Below are 25,153 nucleotides of genomic sequence, written 5' to 3' on the forward strand. Positions count from 1 at the left end.
GTCAGAAAAACATGAGTCCTACGATTCGGGATTGGGATCTTTTTAGTGGGTTTTCTGGCAGCCGAAAACCTGAGGCGTAGACTTCTACGCCCCTTTTATGAAACCGGAGTTTTCAGGCCCACCTCCTGGTCTTGGCCCTCTGCCTCCTCTGCTGCATGGGCCAGTTTCCCGCCAATCTCACGGGCGGGCCCCGAATTCACATTTCCCTATCTGCTCCTCCCGAACATCCTTTGTTATCGTTTTGCGATCTTCCGCTGGGGCCCAGCTTCGGGTCCCTGAGTCAATCCCAGTGTTGGCTGCCCTTGGGTTGCAGCGCAGCTGCTGCAGCCGCATTTAGTGGTTATTTCTACTGTTGTCTCCCCCGGGTCTTGGAGACCACTTTTAAGTTCCCAGAGATGAAATTGATCGATAACGTGCTGCGCACCTTTCGGGTAGCTAAGGTTCTCAGAGAAAATTCTGACAAATGAACTGCTTTGTTTTCAGCCCCAACGGGGAAACTGTGATTTCCAGCAGCAACGTCGACTCCATCGTGTTCTATGACTGCCACGAGGGAAAGCCGTAGCGGACCCTGTACAGTTAGAAGTATGGGCTGGACCGTATCCGATACACACATGTGTGCATGTATAGTTGTGCGTGTGTGTATACGTGCATGCATGTATGTTAACTTGAATCCTGTGTGTAGGCTTTGTAACTGTGTAGTTTTGTAGGTGCATGTATGTTGATTCTGTGTGTAGTTTTTGTGTGTGTGAACTTGTGTGTATGTGGCTGTTGTTTATAGCGGTGGTAAGCATGGAAGGCAGCGCCATGTGTGTTCATGGCCTCTTCAGTGCCCGCGGAAGAGAGAGCATTAGCGGGCTGTAAAGTAAGGGATGTTTTTGATGGTTAGAGCGGTTGGAGGGTGAATCGGTGTTTCTTCAGGCCCGGGCAGAACCACTTTCAGGAGCAGGGAATCAAGCCTCCTTTGTTGGCAGAGGTGTACATTCTGCGTTTCGCTGTCTACCTTAAATATACAAACAGCAACACAGACAGAGCTTTAATGGGGAATGTAGGTAAATAATACTTTGTTGTTAATTTATTTTGGTGTTTTCTGATCTGTTTGGCTTCACTAGGCCGTGATATATCCTCCCATTCCACCTCACTCCTTTCTCTTGGCAAACTCGATCCTCTTTCCGTTTCTTAACAGTAACTACTACATCTGCAACCAGAGCTCGAGCTAAGGCTTCAAAATACATCAGATGTGGTTAATTTCCTCATAGATTTCTATTTTTTAATAACAAATAACAGTCACTTGTTTATTCACTTAGTTGCTCCTCCTTTTTCTTTCCCAATCAACCTGACAGCTGACTTGTTTTACCTTTTGACTGTTTACCAATCTTACTTCTCGTCGCTGTTCTACATTTGAGTTCATGATGTATTTTGCTTTGAAATCGGTCTCCCTTTCTCTGCTGTTCTGTTTCTTCCCTTACACTTCCAGTAACCCTTGTTTGTGGAAGTAGCTTTCTCATACGCTTTCTCAAACGAGCCTTCTACATATAAGTGACCTAAAAATTCATGGTCAGTTTTACCCCATTTCTGATCTAAATTATTAATGCCCGTCATTTTGCCAACAAGCATATTTTTATTGCACCAAAGTACTCTTAAATGTCCTTAAAAAGGCATGCTGGCACATGACAAAAATAAAGAAATAAACCATTCAACATCATGATCTTTCAAAACCATCACAAATTCAAGGTAATTCTCAAACCCTTCCTATTAATGGGCATTTAAGAGATCTATCAAAGGGTCTTAATGAGAGAAATGTTAGTAACCCACGGCAATGCAAGGGGAGAGTTCATTCAGAGTTTGCTAGTTACCAAAATAATTCAGTTTAAGGCCCTATACATAGTACATCACGCCATGTTTAACCGGCATTGGCCTAGCCAATACGTCTCGCCTTTGGGACCTTATAAGTGTTTAGCCATGCAACAGTTGATGTTGTTGCACCAAGGATATTGTACTGCATTATTAAATACTTATAAGGTCCCAAAAGCGAGACCTATTGACTATGCCAATGCTTATTTATTTTGGACATCATGAATTTTGAGTTGTAGTCTAGATGGAGGCTTTCTAAACAGGCTCAGTCACATACACGTTCCTAAAATGTTCACACTTTCTTGCCATTGCTAAGTGCTGTCCCCACTAATGTGTGACTCACTTGGCTGCTTCAAGTAGACCCTGGAAAATAATACAATATTATAATGTAACCAAGTTTAAGGAAGCTACTAGTGCAAGCCAACCTGCATGTTGCACCATGCCAGTATTGAAAATGTAAAGGAGAATATATAGATCAACACTCAAAAGTGAATGCTATAAAGTTTGGAAAGTTGTAAGTACCCTTAACAGATGTGCAGTAGGACAGTTATCTTAATAGGTATACATCAATCTTTCATTTGGATAACAGGAATGGTGCCAGCAGCCTACAACAAAACCATATTGTAAAGGTAAATTGCCCTTAAAAGGTGAAATATGGAATCAGATGCACGTTATCTATTTAGGTATGGCACTTAAGGGATAATGAATACGCTGTTCCTACACTAGCCTAAGTAAGGGAATGAGATTGAAAATGGTGGCTGGAGGAAACCTACCAGGTCACAGCTCTTTACATATCTTAAGAGCTCTGGCCAAGACTCCGAAAAAATAAGAGCTTCAAAAGAAGCCTGTCCACACACAGAAATGAATGAAGGCATTGAAATGGCACATTGATCAGCTTGACTATCAATGCGATTTCAAAAAGAGATCTATCTCAGATACAGTCTCTCTCCATTACTCAGTGGGGCACCCTTAGAAAATGTCAGCAGAATGTGCTACAAGTTTTCTTGAAGTTTACAAAGTTGAAAAGATCAGAGATGGGTGGAGTTTGAGTGCATAAGAACACTCCAGAGCCAGAAGGCTGTCCTCAATCGTGTTGGATTTTTTTACAGACAAAATATTATGATACCATTTTTGCTTGACATGAAACACCCCCAAAACAGGAACATCATCACACTTTCTCAGAATTTTATTATGACTAACTGCCAGTGGAATATTAGCTATTATGGAAAAAAAATAAGGTTAGTATTACTGCACTGGTAAAAGATGGGGAGTAGGTTAACTTCCCTGCCTGCTCTGCTGGAGCATTTCTTGTCTGCCTGTCAGAAGAACAATGGAAGGACTATCCCTATCGCTGACTAAATCCCAGAGAACTGGGGAAAGCAGTTTCCCGACTTGAGTCACAGTGAAATGAGAGTCTGAAATCTAGATAAAATAAGAAGGTCCAGAAACCAGAGGAGGCTGCTGACCTGTTCACAGTGTCTTAGTCAGCTTGTGTGGTTCTTTCAGGAACGTGGAGACTTGCACCAGCTCATAGCTCACTTCAAGAGGACCGATACCTCTGAGATACAATAGCATAAAGATTTACAAGCTAGTCATGCTAGGATGCGAGCCCGCATGCCTGAAAAATCAGCAACATCACCCTGCGTTATCTAGGTTACTCACTTCCACACAGTTTAACCCAACTTTACAAAGTCTTTTGGGAAAATATGCCATAGTGAATATTTTCGGTGTGCTGCTGTCCTTTTATGAACACTAATCGACAAATCTTGAATTGCGTATTTCAAATAGAGACTTTTGCTAAAAAAATGTTCTATCCATTATCTGACTTTCATCATTTTAAATGTATCTTCCTTCTTGTTCCTTCATTTAGTGTGAATATTATTTTTATTTGAACTCTTATGTTGTTTGTTCGTTTTGTTGCGCATAACATCGCATTTTCTTTGCTGTTCAAGCAAAGCGGGCAAATATAAAACTAGTGTTCCTTGATCAAACCAGTTTAGCTCTGTGGAATTCTCAATGTGGGGTGTGCAGGAGTCCAGAACAGCTCACACCAAGGCTGCAGCTTCATTTTCCTCTATCACAGTCTGGCAGGGTAATGTTTAAAGGTACAGACTCGTGAGAACAACCGTGGGCATGATTAGAAATACCTCTAGCGCCAAGGCCACCGAATAGTGTATATCTGTAGTGCTGTGGTTATTTGCAGAGCAGAAGGTCAGTTGGGATTTGCTTAGTACAAGGTGTCCCATGTAAAGTGCATTCATTGCCCTTGTTTTCTATCTTCTTTAGACTGTGGAAGTGAACAAGGGGAAAATGTGTAATTTGTTCGTAATATAAATTCCTTATGAAGTAGTAGGAGCTGTGTTGAAAATAGTCCTTATGTGTGCTCAATATATACTTTGAACTATATTTCAGTGTTTGCTATCCTAGCAAATGGCATTAAAAAAACGAAATAAAAAGTTTGAATCGGGGCTTTAGAAATAGGCAAGGTGAATAAAAGTAAACGTAGCTAATTATCGTTCAAAAAACATCACACTTTTATTAGCCACTTACCAGTAATTGTTTGTGAAAGATTTGTTGTGTTAATAACAGTTTTTTCTGTCCCATTTGCCATCTGAAGATATATTGTGTGCCATCGTATAATTCCATTAGGAATAGCAGGCGGCAGGAATGACACCACTACTTCCGTGGATGAGATGTTTCGGTAGGTTATGTTTTCTGGGGCACTATCCGGAGCTGCAAGAAGACACCTCAGGTTACTAATAGCAATTACAGATTCATGTACAGCAATTCATTTCCTGAAATTATTTAAGGTTTTATATATGATAAAAAACAAAGTAGAAATGTGTGTACAGTGAGCGACTAAGATTTTTAAAACACAATACACAGTGTAACAACAAGCTTCTGTACCATGACCGTGACTGTAACTCACTTTCTAACTCGTGGGCTATTAAAATGACCTCTGCACAGCGGGATATTGTTTTCCTGAACAGAGCAGATAATATGATTTTCCGAACATATTTGTTAAATCCCAAAAAATAGAGATTGTGACCCAAGAGATGTCATAGGATACTTTGAGCAGCTGGAGGCATCCTTCAACAAACTCTTATCTTTGTACAAACCTCATCAAAATGTCTCATTTATTATTTATAGTGTACAAACTCATCCAGTTATCTCAAACTAATATATCTGAAACTAATATATTGAACATGCATAAATTGAGCAAACATGAGGAACACTATAGGTCCCCTTAATCAAAGTCAGGTTACAATATTGAGTAAAGGAGATATCGCTTTGGACTGTATGTACTCTTTAGTAAACATTTTGAACTGATCCATTTCCAATTCAACAACATTAATAAACTATATGCTTCTACTTTGGACTCAACCACTAAAAGGAGAGGCAGAGGGTATAGAGTGAGTGGCATAAAGAGAGGAAGACAAAGTGAGCACTGCATCTTGATGTCATGCTTGTGATATTCACATCTGTAGCATATGCACCACTGAGAGTTATGAAATAGCATATAGGATAATATACCCCAGCTGTATACTATAGGAATATTGAAAGTCACCGAGGAGTACCGTGGCTATATAGAGGAAGAATGCTGCATTATAAGCTCAAAGTATTTCAAGGTGAGTTCCTATATTCTTTTCAATGTACAGTTAAGTGGTTCATTAGTAATTCACCCATTAAGTATATATGGACTCACAACCTCGGCTGAGGCTGACCTAATTGGGCGCATCGTCGCTGTGTGAGGAGACAGAGTCTCCGTTGGATTGTGCTTCTGTGCTCCTTTGCTCCCTGGCCGCGGCACCCGCTCCTCGGCTGCTGCCGGTCCTCGGACCCGCCCACTCCGCCCACACCGCTGCGGGACTGCGAGGCAATCTCCACACCTGCAGCCTCTTCCCGCAGCGGCAACGCCCCCCGCCTGGTCACTGCATAAACTTTCGCAGCACCCGCTGCGCGGGCGCTACTCACAACCTGGGCTGAGGCTGACCTAATTGGGCGCATCGTCGCTGTGTGAGGAGACAGAGTCTCCGTTGGATTGTGCTTCTGTGCTCCTTTGCTCCCCGGCCGCGGCACCCGCTCCTCGGCTGCTGCCGGTCCTCGGACCCGCCCACCCCGCCCACACCGCTGCGGGACTGCGAGGCAATCTCCACACCTGCAGCCTCTTCCCGCAGCGGCAACGCCCCCCGCCTGGTCACTGCATAAACTTTCGCAGCACCCGGTGCGCGGGCGCTACTCACAACCTGGGCTGAGGCTGACCTAATTGGGCGAATCGTCGCTGTGTGAGGAGACAGAGTCTCCGTTGGATTGTGCTTCTGTGCTCCTTTGCTCCCCGGCCGCGGCACCCGCTCCTCGGCTGCTGCCGGTCCTCGGACCCGCTCACTCTGCCCACACCGCTGTGGGACTGCGAGGCAATCTCCACACCTGCAGCCTCTTCCCGCAGCGGCAACGCCCCCCGCCTGGGAGAATATAAACAGTATAAGCGTCTCGCGCAGCGGGACGCGCGCGGGGCGAAGACCGGGCAAAGAGCGGGCCGTTTGAGTACGGTAGAGTCCGGGCCGGGCCACTCCCCTTGGCCCCATTCTTGTCATTTCAAAATCACCTGCTAGCTGTGCTTGCTGAAGACAAGGTGCTATGTCCACACGTGAGTACAGAAGCAGGGCAGCTAAAGGGAACTTGAAAGATGGAACACTTGATGACTTTATCACCAGAACCAACACTGCCATAGATATGGAGATCAGTAAAATGCAGCATAGGGTCTCCATTGAACTCAATGCAGCTAGAAGGATTTCCCAGGAGTTGGGCACGGCTAAAAAATCCTCTTTAGGCCACTATGCCCTTGCCAAAACACCGGATCGCCCAAAGGGCCTAGCTCCAATCATAACGCAGGCAGTCATCCACCATCCATCAGTCGTACCCCTTCCTGCTCCAGCTTTGGAGGTGGGGCCCCCACGTGCATCCCCCCCATCCTTAGTCTATCATTGGGTGGGGTGGCAGGGGTTGAGGGGGCCCCCTTGGAGACGCTACCGACTGTTAAGCGTAAGGTTATGAGTGGGAGGATTTCCCCTACCCCCCTAAAGGGTTCCATTCATAAACGAAAGCGTAACAATACCACTGCGTACTCTAGGAAAAAGGCTAAGGTTGCAAAGGCTCAGTTACCCTCCCAAGTACTAGCTCAGCCACCCCACTCACTCTTTCCTATGGTAAATAGTTGCCCCTCAGTAACAGATCTTAGTCCAGCAAAATCAGTGGTGGAAAATGAGAATCTTGTAATTGAAGGTGAGAATGGTGGGGTACCACTTTGCCCGATTGAAGGAAAGGATGTGGAATTTTTAGCGATTGTGAGGGAAACGTTAAAAAAACTCCTAATCCCCCTGGAAGTTAGACTCTCTCGAATAGAAACCCAGCTACTCGAGACAGACAAAAGTATTTTAAATCTAGCCACCCTGTCCATACCTGCCAACAAACCAACTAGCCCACCTGCTGTGACTCCCATTCCACCAGTACCTGCTGCTATTCCATCAGTAGCTCCGGTGGTCAAACCCATTCCGAAACCTCGGTATAAGGTCAATATAAGCACTTCTATCAATAGAGTAGCGGAAAGCACGAATGAGTTGCCAGCTCAACCTGCACCAGCTCCGAAAGTTATGGCAGTCCCGAGGGTTAAAGATCGTAACACTTACCATTCTACCCCATATAGACAACAATCTTTTAAAAATCACTATAGGGGTTATGTTGATCTTCCCCCAGACGTAAGACCGTATGTAGTTGTGCTTACGGGGGTGCCGGAAATTCCTTACCAACAGCAGGAGGATTTTGGATCATTAAATAATAGGGTAATCCATTGACTCAATGTAAATAGGCCATTACCCAATCACCTGAGAAGTAAAATTCTTATGGTGCGACGGGTCCCTCGGATAGGCACCTCGCACAAGTCTATCACAGGTGATTGTGTTATTGTCTCTTTTGAAGACCCCAACACTGCACACTTTATCCATTCATGGAGCAACCATGGAGAAAATTCGCCCATAGCAACTAGACCACTAACTTACTTTTATCCCCCGTCCTTTCATCCCAACACGGGGGGAAACTGGAATGGGATTCCGGTGAGAAATTGTGCACAGGGCGGGCTACCCAACTTCCGACAGGATACACATGGGGGTGGAAGGGAGTACCCACCTACAATAGATTTGGCTGTCTTGAGGATGTGGATTGACTTTCCCACAGGGTCACCAATATACCGTCCTTGGCAGACTCACACTGTTCTACGTCTTACCCTTCACCGTGCTCTGCTCCATCATCTTCACACAGGGTCACTGATACACCGTCCTTGGCAGATTCACACTGTTCCCTGTCATACCTCTCACCGCGTTCTGTCTTACCACCATCACAATATCTTAATGGTGACTGCAACCAAATCATGGGTGAGACTAGGCACACAAAGGGGGAGGCTGTTGAACATTGTGCGGGGGGTATACTCGTTGAGCCCACAAAAGATTATATTACCAACTCAGGTCTAGTTGGCCAAAATAACAAGGATAACCCCCTTCCTGAGGCGCTGTATGTAACATGTTCAATAGCAATTGAGGGATTGTCCTGTCCCAAGTACAGCCAGCGCAGGACAAGCACGTGTCCCCTGGGTTCTAATACTATTGATAAGGCGGGGGCTCCCGGTGCAGTATCGATACTTTCCTGGAACGTTGCCGGGTTGGGCAATAAACTAGATTCCTCAGAGTGGGTGGAATTTATTGAGGAATATGACATATGTCTGTTCCAGGAAACGTGGGCCATAGAACAACAGTCCCGCACAGGGTACGCTTCCTTTGCGATAGCGGCAACATGGGGTGGGAAGGGCCGACCGTCTGGTGGCTTGCTGATTTGGGTAGCTTCCCACCTAGGATGCAGGGCGAGAAACCTCGAAACTAACTCACCAGACCTTCAGTGTGTTGTTCTGGAGTGGGCATCTGGTGCGAGTGTAGCATTAATACATTTATACTCTAGACCGGTTGGGTTAACAGGCACCTCGGGGACAATTGAAGACTTGGCTTTGTTCCTCGATTCTGCCACTCTCTGTCCATCACTCATAGTTGGAGGGGACTTTAACATTCAGTACGAGCCCCTCCCGGGTCATTTGGAAGGGGTAATTAGCGAAGAGGACGATCTATGGGAGATACCCATCTTGCTGGGCCCACCAGTAAAATCATGGTCACCCCTAGCCATCCAAATAACATCTCTCACTCTATCCCACTCATTGAGGGCTTGCAATGGGCGGCTTAAGGGAGACATCCCACCTCAGCCTACCTTTAATAGACCAGGGCATGAGTCACGGATAGATTATATCCTGGTCACAACGAACGACTGGGCCAAAGTGAGGGACTTCACGATAGTCAAAAGGACTGACAGTGACCACAACGCATTGTCACTGAGGTTCGCTGTCCAGGGAATGCCCACGGGTATCACAGATGAAAATTTAGCATTCCCTGTTGGTCTAGTTGCAACTAGCAATAGACGTAGGGTTAGATGGCCAAGATTAGTGGAGAACCCGAAAAATATCCAGAGGTTGTATGCGGCTGTAGTCCCTGTCCTTGAAAAAGTTGTGGATCTCATTCCTCAGTTACCCTTCCCTGATAAGCTCTCCGTGCTTGGGGATATTCACTCTGAGCTTTGTTCTAATCTAGCAGAAGTACTGAACCCTGTGGCCAGGACGAAAAAGGCCAAGGGGAGAAGAGCCTCATGGTTCAATGCTTCTTGCAGGAGAGCAAAGGCCGACCTATTGGAGTCCCTCAAAACCCGGGAAACCCCTAGCAAGATTAGGGAAAAGCAGCTGGCCTATAAGTCTATTCTCCGCAATGCCAAAATAGAATGGGACCATGATAACTGGTCTGAAATGTTGGCTGCCCTTGCACTTCGAGATGCCCAGAAATTCTGGCATATCGTCAAGCACGGTTCAGCTGAACCCATAGCGGCAGTAGATGCAAATATTGCTTCTGCTGTGTGGGAGGATCACTTTAAAACTTTGTATAGCGTGCCCCGTCTAAATCAATTGGGGAACCTTTCCGAGCCAGCAATGGCCCAACCCCCTGAAAGCATATCCCCGATGGATGGGTTTACTTTGGAAGAACTCACTGTGGCAATCTCGGGCCTCGCTGCTGAAAAGGCGCCAGGCCTGGACAAGCTCCCAGGCGACCTCTACAGGCACGAAATCAAGATCTGGGCCCCGTATCTGAGGGTGATGTTCAATGCAATTTTGAACGGCATGACGGTCCCCCCAACTTGGCTGGGGGCAGAGATAGTCCCTATTTTTAAGAAGGGGCTCGCCTCTGCTCCCAGCCAACTACAGGCCAATAAGCCTGATAGACGTTTCCCAGAAGCTCTTCACTAGGTTACTTCTGGATCGCTTGTCGGAGTGGATGTTGGAATATGATAATCTGAGTCCATTCCAGGCGGGGTTCAGAAGGAAGGTCTCCACCACAGACCAGGTCTTTCGGCTCGCCCTCATCTTTTGGAAAACGGTACAGCTGGAGGGTGGCAGCCTCTACACTGTATTCGTGGACCTGAGGGCGGCCTTCGACCTGGTTCCCCGCAGAAAACTCTGGGAGGTGCTGGCCAAACTGGGGGTCCCTGAGGGCTTGTTGGAGATGATTATTCGTCTCCATACTGCCAACTTTGCTCAGGTGAGGTGTGGCAAGGAGGGGGCGCTGTCGAACCGGTTCCCCGTTAACAGGGGGGTAAGGCAGGGTTGTGTGCTTGCACCGACACTGTTTTGCCTCTACGTCAATGGGGTAATCTCCCACCTGAATGGAGTTGTCAATTCTGACGCTCCCAAGTTGGCAGGTAGCAGGGTGCCGGCGAATATGTTCGCTGACGACACCCTGCTGCTTTCAAAGTCCCCAATGGGGATTCAGCGCGTTTTAAACGGCTTTGTGGAGTTCTGTGGGGAACACGGTTTAGAAATCAACACCTTAAAGACCAAATTTATGGTTTTTAACCCCCCACCAAAACTACGATCCAGCCCCAGCATCGGGCAAAGTAGACTCGAAAGGGTGCGAAGCTTTGAGTATCTTGGAGTCATGTTAAATGAAAATATGTCCTGGAGGACACACCAAGAGAAAGCACTACTCAAATTGGTCCAGTACTCGGGCGGGGTCATGAAGCTTATGGGAAAAAACAGGTCATCCATCAAACCCGTTGGCCCACCCCTCCAGATCTATAGGGCACAGGCAAGGGGGGCTGCCATGTATGGTTGCGAGCTCTGGGGTCATGTAGCTTCTCCCAAGAACAAGTTCATTAGGCGGGTGGTAGCACTTCCGCCCAGCACACCCCTTGTTCCATTAAGGTTAGATCTGGGGTTGCGACCCCTTGGTGAAGAACTGGCATTGCGCCCCTTGGTCTATTGGCGTAGGCTGTGGGCAGTCCCAGAACTGATTAGCTATAGGCAGGGGCTTCAGGAGGTGCTTGCCATGCCTAATGCAGGGAAAATTAAATGGCTTAAATATATTAAAACTGAGTTTGAGGGTCTAGGCCTATCGACACTCTGGTCTGATCCTTCATCCGCTTGCCCATTAATTCCTAAAAAGAGATTGGCAAAGGTTTACTACGACAGTAAAATAGCGGCACTCTGTCGTCGGCAAAACCTGGGGACACTCACAGGGTCATTTCTACGCATCAAGGACATTTACAGCTTTGGACCAGCCTTGGACAAATTATACCCTGCTTTACTTAGGAAACTATATTTGCAATGGAGGCATGGGACCCTTCCACTTCAAGCTCTAACTAGTAAGTGGAGCGAATCAGCAGTCAGCTTATGCCCGGCTTGCAGAGTGGCTAATGAAACTGAGCTCCACATCATTTTTTTCTGCCCGGCCTATAACGCGAACCGCAAGAAATGGATTGTCCCTATATGTAGGAGTTTGGGGTTTGCAGAGTGCTTGGCCGCGTTCAGAGTGATGAAAACAGACTTGTCGGATCACATTGTTTTTGCAGTGGCTAAATATTTAGGAGCAATGTGGTTTCTGAGAAGTCAGTGCCTCAAAGCTGGTTATTGATCTTTACCGTAGTAAAAATGTGATACCCTGTATTACTGAACATTCCTATGGTCTCTGACGTATCTTCAAATGTTTTTTAATGTTCTATTGTTTTTACAAATATGAAATGGATATTAATATCTTTTATGGTGATAAATTACCGAAATAAAGATTTATGAAAAATGAAAAATGAAATATGTCCATTCCCCCACAGGTTTAAGTTGTCAGCATTCAGTAGTTCATTATGTCTTGTTACCTTTTCATTCTGATCAATGTAGTGTTATGATTCAGGTTACAACAATTCTACAAACCCCAGAATATAAAGAAGAATGAACCATATGCAGTGCTCATGCCTTAATTGAGATACTGTTTAGAAAACATAACACGTTTGCTATATGGCCTGTCGTAGATGGTTTGGGAGTAGAGATTGCAGGCTGTCCATGGGCTTTAAAGACAAGGTGGGCACAGCCTAGCGATTGGCTGTTCCAGCTCCCCGAGCCCAGTCACTAACTTAATGTACAATCTGAGTCACCGGGAGTTCTAGTAGAGTGGCAGAAGCTTTTTGCATTACCTTCCTACTTTGCCTCAGATAGCTACTGCTACACGACAGCAGGTGAGTGGACAGAAGGGGGACCCCACATCCGGTCGCCTGAATGGAAGGCTGTACTTTGAAATCACTACTTACTTGTAATAAGCTCATTACAAGTGAGTAGTAATAAATTGTCCTTATTTCGGGTGTGTTCCATTGTCAGATGGGAATGACAAAACAAATAACATGGTTTTTAGTAAGGTAATGGGCTTCAACTTATATTAAGAATCACTGTTAAATGTGGGATTGCCTGGGGCTCCTTGATGCTGTCCTCTCAAAGAAAGTAAAGTATATATCTCCTAATTAGGGCATCCATGGTTGAAGCCACATAAAGATTGATGCTCGATCCCTCTTGCGTTTCCAAAAGAAAATAGTCTTATAAAGAAATGCAGGAAGAGGATACATTGTGATTAGAAGTGCTGAAATGTGGTGAGTCAATCCCCCCATGTACACAGCTGGTGATCAACATTTATAGTGCAATTTATAATGGTAGGTAACGTCATAATTCCCTATCCTATCCGTTAGCGCTAATTAATATATGGGCATCCATGAACAGGGATGAACTGAGTTCAATCTTCTTATGTCATCCATCTTCACCCCTTTTTTCCTGCAAACTTTGAAGCCTACCAGTAAGATGTTGCGTGTGAACAGAAACAGCTGGTTAACAACTAATGTTTCCCAAAGATTAGGGCTAGGCTAGTCTCTGGCCGGGTGGGAAGAAATAGCAGTTGAGAGGCTCTGGTTTTGGCCGTTCTATAGCGCGGGGACACACTAGTACAGTGTAGCCAGGCGCTTTACAAATTCAATTATTATTATTATTATTATTATTATTATTATTATTATTATTATTATTATTAATATCAACCATAAGTAAAGGGAAGCTGCACAAATTCCATCTTGGGTCATCTTTCTGTACGAACCTCTCTAACATGTTTTTTAAAAGATGACGGGTTTCATCCACTCTCTACAGTATTAATATTTTTAAACATATGAATTAAAATATATTAAAGTACTCGAGCTAGTCATACCATTCGCCAAATTGCAATGAAAGAATATATGCATGTTCAGTGGCAATAGAACATTTTAACTTCGACAGTCACTCCCCACTTCCATTTCCTTAAAATGTTAACTTAGACACAAATAATGGTGGCCAGCAAAGCAAGTGGTAAATAAAACATGATAGATGGAATGTTTGAATTACTCTCAGCCACCCATAATTACTCAGGGCCACTCCCGAGTCCATCGTGTTTTTTCACACCATGACACTTCATTGTGGACCCAGCCAGATGTAAATCAGTATTGATCCTGCTGCAATAAAAACAGTCCAGCCTAAACTGCCATGTTTGGTCCTCTCTGAACCAGACTACAAGCAAGCCAAGACTGGTTTTGTCCTGATTGCAGCTCATCAGTCAAGTGCAGCTTTATTCTAGTGACATAGAGAGCATGGGACCAAATTCCGACCGTATCCGTCACAGTGAAGTATTCAAAAAGCGATTGATGGAATGTTGAAATGGTAGTTACTCAGGACAGCATCCCAGTCCATCGTTATTTTGCACACCGTCCAATGTCAGCTTGGAACTACCCATACGCAAAGCAGTCTTAACTCTCCTCCAATAGGTACAGTCCACCCAAACCACCAAGCCAGGTCCTCCCTGAACCAGAATGCAAATAACCAAAGACAAGTTTCACCCAGGTCGGGGCTTGTCCGTCGGGTGCAGCTTGTTTCCACAGTTGCACAATGAGCACTGAACCCACATTTGGGCATAACAGTCACACTTAGAGTGTCAACAGATAAAGAAAGAACGACAGACCAAGGCCCAGCTCGACCAGAACACATGTACAATCAACAATCACAGGTTGGTACAAACCGCTTCCTGCACCCGTCGTCCAAAGGCACAAATCAGGTCACAGTTTTCATGGAAGAATGGAAGGTGCACTCATGGAAAGTAGACACGTGAACAATGAGTCCAAAAAAGTGCTTCTTTTTATTCAAGTAATCTTTAAAAACCGGCACACAGCCAACGCGTTTCGTTCCCAATTGTGCCAAAAGGGAACTTCGTCAGGGCTCTTAGATTGATGGCCAAATAGACATTGAAAGAAGATAAAAGTAGCACGAGCAGCAAAATACCAAAGGGTGCGGTATGGAGCGTCAGAGTACGGTGGGGTACAATGAAAAGGAAGATAATGGTGATCCCCAGCATGCTAACCAGCAGGATACTGCTGGTTAGCATGCTGGGGATCACCATGATCCAGACCCTCCAGGATTTCGCGGTTTGCCGCGAAATCAGCACTTCTGTAAAAATGCTGCGATTTTTACAAAAGTGCCCGCGAAATCGGCACTTTTGTAAAAATGCGGCGATTTTTACAATAGTGCCAGCGAAATCCAGATGTCTCTTGTTGGGTGGTATCTCAGCCCAGGCATCGAGCAGCTGCCCTGTGCCTTTACCAAAGAGACGGTGCGCTGACTTGCTCCATGTCAGGTGGGTGAGGGCAGTGTGTCAGGGCTGTGATTAGAGGGGAACAGGGATGATGTATGAAGAATGGGGCGGAACTAGAACAAAGGATAAGTGGGTCTTATTTCAATATTAATACAGGTATGATCAGATCATTGGACAAGTGATAAATAATTCTTCAAGAACATAAGCAAACACAGCCTTTCAATGAAAAAAATTATATGCTTTTATATTCCTTTGGCTAGTGTTATAATGTCAAATGTTGTCGACGGCCCAGTGCTCATGGCTGCATCATATGCAAAATAATAGGATGATACCCATGTATACATTGGACAAAAGAGATGTCCCCTATTCTTCAATTTTACATGGTCAAATTTAAATATTGGTTCCTTGTGTATGAAATCAATCTACTTAGAGGATTCTCTATTAAAAGAATCGATGTTTCGACTCACACCCTGATTCCAGTGCGTCTCCGCAGGACAACATATGCCGCCTAGCACAACACCTCTGCGCTGTAGTAATCCTTACATGCTTAGACTGTCAGGTAACAATATCACATCAATAGCTCATCACAGCATAGACTAATTTATACGTAGACTTTAGAAACAACCTCCAGGCCTAGCCAGTTGCAGTATCGTAAGCTGGAGCGGAGCAGACAATCAACCGACCTGCGATACTTTCCATGTTTGAAGCTCAGTATACCCTCATTCCCATTACAGGCAGAAAAGGTTTGTCCTGTATGTTGTTCAATATCAATAACGGGGACCATGCAAGGTAGGCTGGATCTATCTACGTAATGGCTGTATTGAAAAGGTAGACTGGGAAAAAGCTACAAGGTCTTTTTTGTGAAATTGTATGACAGCTCTTGTCTCTGAGCTAAAACCTGATCTATAAGTCAATGGGGGCAGGGCCCCCACTCTCAGAGATACTTTCACATCCTCAATGATATAGGAAAGGGGGTTGGGTAAATGGTGGTCCACGGCTGAACTGTGCAGGGTCTCAATATGCGGTCTCAGGTGCATGGGAACGGCTGTGGTGTAGACTGATGAGACTAAGATACCAGGAGGGTGAAGGATGGATAAAATCCTGGGGGAATGGGGCGGGACTAGGATCAGTAAAGACAGAGGAAGACAGGGTCTTAGATCTAGGCAGCCTGAATGAGCGTCATTTTACAAAAGTGCCCACTAAGATATCGGTGTTTGTTGTAGGAAAAACTGCCAAATAAAATGCAGCAAAATTGCCGCTAAATTTCCATATTTGTGCCGCTAAATTTCTATTTTTGTGCCGCTAAATTGGCTAATCCATGCCGCTATATCCTGTGGGTCTTATCATCTAAAGAGTAATATTCAAGATTCATTGCCTGTGTTTGTGTACCTTCACGTATTTTTATTGGGACTTTTCGAGCGATCTCTGCTTACATATATGTACATACAGTAGAAACTGAAAGATAATTATTTTTATCTCGTTTTTGCCAAACTGTGTTTACCCAAGACTCCATCACACTGGCCTCCTCCCATTATTTGTGCGAGGTTGATCTTACATAAGGAATATCTTCCTTTTCATTGTACCCCACCGTACTCTGACGCTTCATACCGCGCCCCTTGGTATTTTGCTGCTCGTGCTACTTTTATCTTCTTTCAATGCCTATTTGGCCATCAATCTAAGAGCCCTGACGAAGTTCCCTTTTGGCACAATTGGGAACAAAACGCGTTGGCTGTGTGACGGTTTTTAAAGATTACTTGAATAAAAAGAAGCACTTTTTTGGACTCTTTGTTCACGTGTCTAATTTCCATGAGTGCACCTTCCATTCTTCTATGAACACTTAGAGTGTCACACTGAAGTATACAGAAAGTGATGGATGGAATGCTTGACATATTAGATGCTGGTAATTATTCAGGGCAGCATCCCAGTCCATTGTTATTTTGCACACCATGCCACCTCATTTTGTAACTAGGCATGTTGAAATCCGTCTTGACCCTTCCCCAATAGGAACAGCCAGTCCCAACCTGCCAGGCCCTTCCTGCAGGGGAACACAAGCAGTGGTTAGACTTATTGCAAGCGTTCCTCCCATTGCCATTCGTATGTTTGATGCAATACTCTAAGCGGCTATAAGTATTATCAGACATAGGTCACTTGCTCACTGTGCCACTGAGAGCCAGCTGCATCCAACCGATGAGTTCCAATCAGGGTGAAACCGGTTTTGGGTTGCTTTTATTTGGGCTTGACTGTTCCTACTGAAATGGGAAAAAAAGACAGATTTTCATATTGCTGGGTCTACTCTAAGGTGACATGGTGCAAGGGGTTGGACTGCTACCCCAAGTAATTATCAGTGACTGACATTAATTCAAAAATTTGACCCATCACTTTATTGTTTACTTCAGTGCAACAACCTTAGTATGATGGGTATGCATAGATGTGGTCCCCGTGTCACTGTGACACTAGAACGAAGCTGCACTGACTGATGAGCCCTAATCCACCAGAAGCCAGTCTTTGGCTGCCTTTGTGCTGTGTTCCAGTTCAGGGAGTACCTGGCCTGCAGTTTGGACTATAAGGGCCCTGAGCAGTTACCAGTGGCAGAGATTAATTCAAGCAATCCATCCTTCACTTTTATGCTCACTTCAGCTAAGTAAGAGAGTCAAGGTCAAATGACAAGTTTGGGTGGTCCTCTTTGAAGTGCACACATCTGAGAAAAGTTGGCTAAGTCATGATCTGAAACCACTTGCTGATCACCTACTTCTTTAAAAAATGCAGTCATGACTCAGCAGACCGGAACAGCTACTGTCCACAGTGGGAATCTTATAGAACACCAAACTCTTGGCAAAATATATCACTGCACAGCTCCATGCAATATAAAAAACAACATTCCAGACAAAAACTAATCTTGAGTCCACCATGATGTTACTGAAGTGTCACTGGTAAGTATCAGGGATAATCTCCTTGATGAATAACCATCACAAACACTCCCTACCTATTCAACAACGTGAACCTGCTGTGACCTCTGCATATTCTTTGTGGAAACTGCAACAAAACCATAAAAAGGAGTGATTTGTGCTGATGACATCAGAACCAGCGCCCAAATAGGTGCAGTGAAGACACTTTATAGCAGTCTGAGTCTTTGTAAATTGGCATCTACACCATTCCAGTCTCCCATATACCAAATCCATTGTCTCAAAAAACCTCAGAATGCAAACATTAGTTGGGATGGAAAAGCAATTAGTAGAAATACAGTGTGCTCTAAAATAATATAAAAATGAGTAATATTAATTTACTCTTTTTTTTTTAAGGATTGGAAAGTGAACCATGTAGCAAATTCCTATTAAGGAACATATTTTTCATTTTAAAGTGGAAAACAATTAGCAAGAAATATAAGGTAAGGGGAGGATGGGTTGAAAAGGGTTAAGAGGAGAACTACAGCTTGTAACTAATCAGCTACAAAAAAAGAGATAAAAATGAAGAGCTTGTTGAACGAGAAATATATTTTAAAATATGAAATAAAAGTTTAGAGGGATCCCCAAAAACAACGAAGTAGAGAAAGAAGGAACACAGGAGGGAAAAAAAAGCAGTGGAAACAGAAAATGGGAGTTGGGTGGATAAGCATTAGAACAGGCAGTCTTTTTAAAACATAGTAAAACAGTGCCAGGTCGTAGACACGGAAAAAATAGTAACAAGCATTTGCAATGCAATAGGTCTTGCATTAGGAAAGTTTGAGCTATTGGTATTGTAAATGACACATTTTTCATTTATGTGTTGGTTTTGAAAATAGCGAAATTAATAGCTTTGTCATTTACAATGCCAATACTTTTAACTTTCGCAAATGTGACACTGTTGTGAACGAAGCACGCTTCACGAGTTTACTTATAAATAAATTAACAAGATATTTTATTATGAACGCTGGAGAGTAGTTGGTGTTCCCATTACAGCTGACAAACAACTCCCACAGAATCTAATGAACTAGAATCCACCTCACATAAAGATCTAAACAGAATGTTACAATTAAAGTGAAAGATACATAAAAATGACATATGAGATTACAACAGACACCTATAGCATTTGCAATGCAATATGTGTTGTATTTACGTGACTGAGATGTATTGATATTACAAATACCAATGGCTTTTAATTTTTTTAAATAATTATTATTTAAATAAATCTTATTGTAATTTATAATGGCAATAGCTTTAACTTTTGTAAATAACTTTTGTGAAGATTATGTTCAGATTATTTTATTGTGACGAAAATCCAAGAACTGAAGTGAAATATTAACATCTTTTAGTGACATTTGTAATAAATATTGAAACATTGAGAGAACATATTTGAACCAGTTGTTGTTGAATGGTTGCACAGATTGATGCTGTGGTGGCGCTAAGTGATGTTGTGGTGGCGACGAGTGATGCTGTGGCGTTCAGTGATGCTGTTGTAGCGCATAGTGATGTTGTGGTGCCCCTGAGTGATGCTGTGGTGGTGCTGAGTGATGCTGTGGTGATGTGATAGATAGAGTGAGTGCGATAGATAGATAAAGGCGGGCGATAGATAGATGATGGGCGGGCGATAGATAGAGCGCCGGCGATAGATAGACAGAGGGTGGGCAATAGATAGAGGGTGGGCGATAGATAGACAGAGGGTGGGCGATAGATAGATAGAGGGCAGGCGATAGATAGATAGAGGGCAGGCGAAAGATAGATAGAGGGCGGGCGATAGATAGATAGAGGGCGATAGATAGATAGAGTGAGGGCGATAGATAGATAGATAGAGTGAGGGTGATAGATAGATAGATAGGGACTGAGTGTGATCGATCGATAGATAGATAGGGACTGAGGGCGATCGATAGATAGATCGATAGATAGATAGATAGGGACTGAGGGCGATAGATAGATAGAGTGAGGGCGATAGATCGAGTGAGGGCGATAGATAGAGTGAGGGTGATAGATAGATAGAGTGAGCGCGATAAATAGATAGATAGAGTGAGGGCGATAGATAGATAGAGTGAGGGCGATAAATAGATAGATAGATAGAGTGAGGGAGATGGATAGATAGATAGAGTGAAGGCGATAGATAGATAGAGTGAGGGCGATAGATAGATAGAGTGAGGGCGATAGAGTGCGGTCGACAGATAGATAGATAGAGTGAGGGGCGATAGATAGAGTGAGGGCGATAGATAGAGTGAGGGGCAATAGATAGAGTGAGGGCGATAGATAGAGTGAGGGCGATAGTGATAGATAGATAGAGGGCGATAGAGTGATAGATAGATAGATAGAGGGCGATAGAGTGATAGATAGATAGATAGATAGATAGATAGATAGATAGATAGATAGATAGATAGATAGATAGATAGATAGATAGATAGATAGAGTGATAGATAGATAGATAGATAGATAGATAGATAGATAGATAGATAGATAGATAGATAGATAGATAGATAGATAGATAGAGGGCGATAGAGTGATAGAGTGATAGATAGATAGATAGATAGATAGATAGATAGATAGATAGATAGATAGATAGATAGATAGACAGACAGACAGACAGACAGACAGACAGACAGACAGACAGACAGACAGACAGATAGCAGACAGACAGATAGATAGATAGATAGATAGATAGATAGATAGATAGATAGATAGATAGATAGATAGATAGATAGATAGATAGATAGATAGATAGATAGAGGGTGATAGAAATTATTCACGATCTTCTGGGCCCAAATATATATATCCATCCACGTGTTGATTTTTTTAGGTTTACAATGGACCTTTTAGTACAATTCACATTAACTGCACGCTTTCAAATAAAAAATCATACAATCTTCTCGGAAACATATTGAAGAATAATTAGGCAAAAACATTCCACTCAAAGGTGTAAGCAAGCAGATCAATGAATCATGAAATGCAGCTCAACTCAGCAGGAGACAAACCCCAAGATTAGAAAATGTGTTTGCCGCATACGCAGATGACCCAATATTCCACTACAGGGGCTTTCTCTTTGTGGCAGGCACCCCCAAAATGATAGCAAGGTAACAAGTTTATTGCCGCAGAATGGGGACTAACGGAGGGTCAGTTTTATAACAAGCAGAATTCTGCACAGTATTTTATTTTTCGTGGGGTTTAATGGTAGTAGGAGAGTGTATCTGATGTCATGGGGTGAGTCGGGGATCTGGCAGGACTAGATAAGAAACTAAAGAAAGCTGGTTGGTGGGTAAGCATTATATTCACCCCCTGTGCTGATATGAGGTGGGGCAGGGCTGCATTGAATAACAAGCCAATGACAAATATAGGTGGAGAGTGGGAGGGGCTTCTATTCTATACTCCAATACAGCATGCCGCAGAGCAGCACATGCGCTGCCCAGGTTTGACCTAAAAAGGGCTGCGATTTGAGAGCGTCTGACAAGCAATTTCCTGGTATATATGTGGGACTGCAGCACTGCTGTCTGCTAAAGCTCCCTTTCTTCTGACCTCTACATGATCATGCGCACTATGCACAACTTTCCATGGCAGAAATAAAAGTGTGAGTTAAATATGTTTTGTGATCAGCCCTGAAAGCCTGGAAGAGTCACAATAGAACATTTATCAATTGTTTGCGCCAGGAGCAGATGACATGACCTTAAGTTACACTTTGTACGCTCTATACGAGTGTGCTATGCAAAGCTGAAGTACTCCTCGCCGCTTCTGAAAGTCTACATGTGAGTCTACCTCGCCTCATTAAAATACCCTTTACAATCAAACCTAACACATGGCCAGGTTCTAAAACAAACAGAAGTTATATGCCCTAATGTGACACCCTCTGCCAGTATGTAGGGAACAGCAAAATGGGCGGTCTCCAGCATGGCGTTTACACCCATGTACAGACTTTGAGCTGCTGTCCCTGAAACCGCCCCCACCCCTCCGCACTCACTCCACCATTCCAAAAGCCAGAGTGTCGACACAGAAGTAGTTACTCTTGGGCTCTGGATACCGGAAATGGCTTATGTGCAGCGGCAAGTGTTGATTTTTGTTTGTTTGGTCTCTAGATCACTGGCCTTGAAACTTGCAGCTTCGTAGGCAGAGCTAAAGCGTCCATTGAGATTGCAATAAGCGCCTACAGAATGAACACAAATGCCTAGCACAGGCCGAGCACACATTTTGCAGCCGTCTTGCAGTTTTATATAGCTCGAGCTCGACCCGAAGTTAATGGAGCGCTTTACATGACAGTTACATTACACACGGTCACAATTCTTTATTTTTTGGGCACGGTGAGATTAAGTGATTTCCCCAGAATTGCAGGGTGTTGAGCCGACGCCAGGAGTAGAACCTGGTTCCAAAGTATCAAAGTTTGCTCTGGCCGTAATGCCACATCCTCTCCCTTGTGCACGTGATGGTCACCAAGTGCCTCCTGAAGCTTGGCCTACGGACGGTTTTCTTTGCTGAGGCCCCTGCAGTCCGCACTGGACGTGTCTATGGATTATAAATGTGTGATATAGCGCAAGCCTAGCTTCAAGGAGTACGAGAGGCTTTACAGAGGACATTGTATTGCAATGGTAGAGCCCAGACAGGAGTTGCTACACCTGGAGAGTGCGGTCTTTTTGAAACCCACATTGAACAGACTGTTGGATAGCTTAAGTAATGGGGGGAGTCAGTACCTGATCCCTTTGTTTCGTTTTGGTATTTTGTAACTCGCACATATTTTCATACTACACAAATGTGCATTGCACATCTTCCCAGATAGGGGCAAGGAATATAACGTGATTTCTAAGATGTATACAATTTCCCCTTCACTTCTGGCACATGTGACTTTACCCAGGCCCATCGCCCCATCCTTCCTCACACCAAATCCTGTCACATTGGAATCGAATTTTCGATTTACAACCCTGAATATTTCACTGTTTCTTCTTCTATTATCTACTGTTACACAGGGCTGCATCAAAATCCACCTTCCAGAGGTGTGCCCCCAGCACGGAGAGAGAAGGCGATACCCACGCGACTTTACTTTTTAATTGTTTCTAATTCTATACATTTTTCCTCTTCATTTTTTTCACATCCGTCTCCGAGAGAACTTTGTTGAGATATGGGCTTACTGCGACAACAATATTTGCTTTAAAGTAAAGCCAATTTGAAGCAGAATCTATAGTACGGAATGTTGCCAAAATCTTCATGATATGTGAGGCTGAAGGTCATCACACACATGACTTTGGTGCCCCATGTTTGTGAAATGGTCCTTAAAGTTTATAAAGCTGTGTTCAAGCCGTGTCAGGTCGTTGCCAGGACCCGAGGACAGACACTAGCGTCCACTGCCTGACTTTCACATTCAGCAGCATCAGGTACCCAGCGTTCACTCATTAGGCCAGTGACTGACTCACTCTGTCACTTTCCTGCCCACTGAAGAGTATCCCAACCCCTCTCCTAGTAACCCAGTCGCTCTGTTGTCCACCGACACTCTCTCTCTAGTCACCCACCGGCTCCCTGTGTCCCTCACCTTAGAGGCGCAGCTCTCTGGACCCTCTGCCAGCACTGAGGGCCGCTGTGCTTCCACCTCAGACTGCGCTCGCAGCAATCACCTCGGAGGGAGTCCGCTGTGGAGGCCGGAGCTAGAGAGGCACGTGAAGGCAGGATAGAGACCGGGGACCCATGAACTCTGCCCGCATTGACCGCAGGGGTCACCCCCTACTGCCTGTTGAAAGAAAGAGATGAGCCGGGAAGCGGCCCCTGGCAGTGCCTTAGCTGAGGCACGTGTGCCGAGAAACCCGCGGCTATCACGACGAGAGATCACACAGTGAAGAGACGACTTCAGTCGGAACAACCTGAGAACACTGCACACAGGTCTAGTGTTGGGACGTTGATGCGGCGCAGCAGATATGAAGGGAAGAAGCTTGACCTCAAACAACAGCCAAGCAGCAATGGGTTTGCATGCTGTGCGTTTCAATGCGTCCGAATACGCCTTAGATTCAGGGGTAAAATTAACACACAATGAGGAGGCGTGGCCAACTGTCGACGGAAATGGCCACAGGGTAGCCGAGTTCCGCTGCGCCACTCATGAAAACATCCGTTCAGTGCTACCCGCCCTGACCAAAACTCACTCCTGGTGGGACGGAGACACCTACCAGTGTGTGGACTACCAGCGGATGAAGTTCGGGCGATTTCTGAGGGAGCTGATCATAACGACACCCAGCACCGGCTCTTAGTGTTGTGGCCGAGCCACAGAAAAGTGAAGCTGCCCGGCGCAGAGTCAGAATGCGAGGCCGCAGTTGCGGCCTGTACTACGACAGCCCTAAAAGTGAGCGCAGGTGAAGCTGCGGAATCCTCAAGTGTGCCGTGCGGACGCCTCCAGCGTTCCCGACTGTGGTGAGCGCCTGAGGGAGAGCCCCGCGGTGGCAGCAGTTCAGGAGTGGCGGCTGAGGCCGCTGATAAGGTAAGTGGGGCCTAGTTGTAGGGGGGGGCACAGCGGGGGGGGGGGTGTCTGTGTGTTCGCGCGCGTGTGTGCGGCCGGCTTAAGTAACGCTGTGTGTGTGTGCGCACGCGGTTTATATTTAAGCGCGTCCACAGACCCCAATCGGCTCGTGCACCGGTCTGTATCACTTGGAAGGCAAGACAACCACAATAGGTCTCGCTGGCGAGACCTAAAAAGGACCATTCAGGGCACACTTTTTAGAAAAAGAGCTACACCTTGAAAAACATGCCTAAGGCGATTTTTAAAAAGCCATTTTATAAATTGATTCCTACCAAGTGGTAAATACCATTCATCTTGAAAATTTTGATTAAACGGTTTATGTGAACTTTCTCAGAGTTGGTATTCTGTAAATAAGTCTTTCTAGGCCATCACATACACCCGTGTTTTGAGGGTTTGCTTTAGGCCTCTACAACATCAATCCACCGGTGCCAGCATAAAAAGCGTTCATTAGTTTCACATAAAAACCAGGATCTTATTGGCCTTTCAGAGTCTCACTTCCAGCGCCTAGAACGTTCTGTTCCATTTGCCCTCAGGCCAAAGTCAAGCACTACCAGCCCTCTCGCTCTCTCCACTCTAAATGAAAAATCTTCCTCAAGATGCCTAGAGCTAGGTGCAAGAGTAGGAATAACAGACTGTTCTCTGTTTCTCTATTACTTGGTACTATTACCAGGGCATCAAACCCTGGAAATCTGTAAAGCCTCTAAACCTCATGATGTTCAGAGCAAGACAACAAACTTGCATATTTTGAATTCCTCATGTCAGTGGTGGCGCCACCCTAAGTGCTTACTCAACTCTACTCGGAATATAACTATATT

The 25,153-nt window shown here is 44.7% G+C and overlaps 1 protein-coding gene across 1 annotated transcript in view; it reads right to left on the reverse strand.

The window, feature by feature from the left end:
* Positions 1-25,153, reverse strand: part of PTPRQ (protein tyrosine phosphatase receptor type Q) — a 1,500,794-nt gene that overhangs the window by 710,902 nt on the left and 764,739 nt on the right. The window contains exon 31 of the mRNA XM_078647981.1: positions 4,402-4,584. Coding sequence (XP_078504107.1) covers positions 4,402-4,584 — 183 coding nt within the window. The remainder of the gene's footprint in view (positions 1-4,401; positions 4,585-25,153) is intronic.

Source organism: Lissotriton helveticus, chromosome 1_1 (genome assembly GCF_964261635.1).
Source record: "Lissotriton helveticus chromosome 1_1, aLisHel1.1, whole genome shotgun sequence".
Taxonomy (NCBI): domain Eukaryota; kingdom Metazoa; phylum Chordata; class Amphibia; order Caudata; family Salamandridae; genus Lissotriton; species Lissotriton helveticus.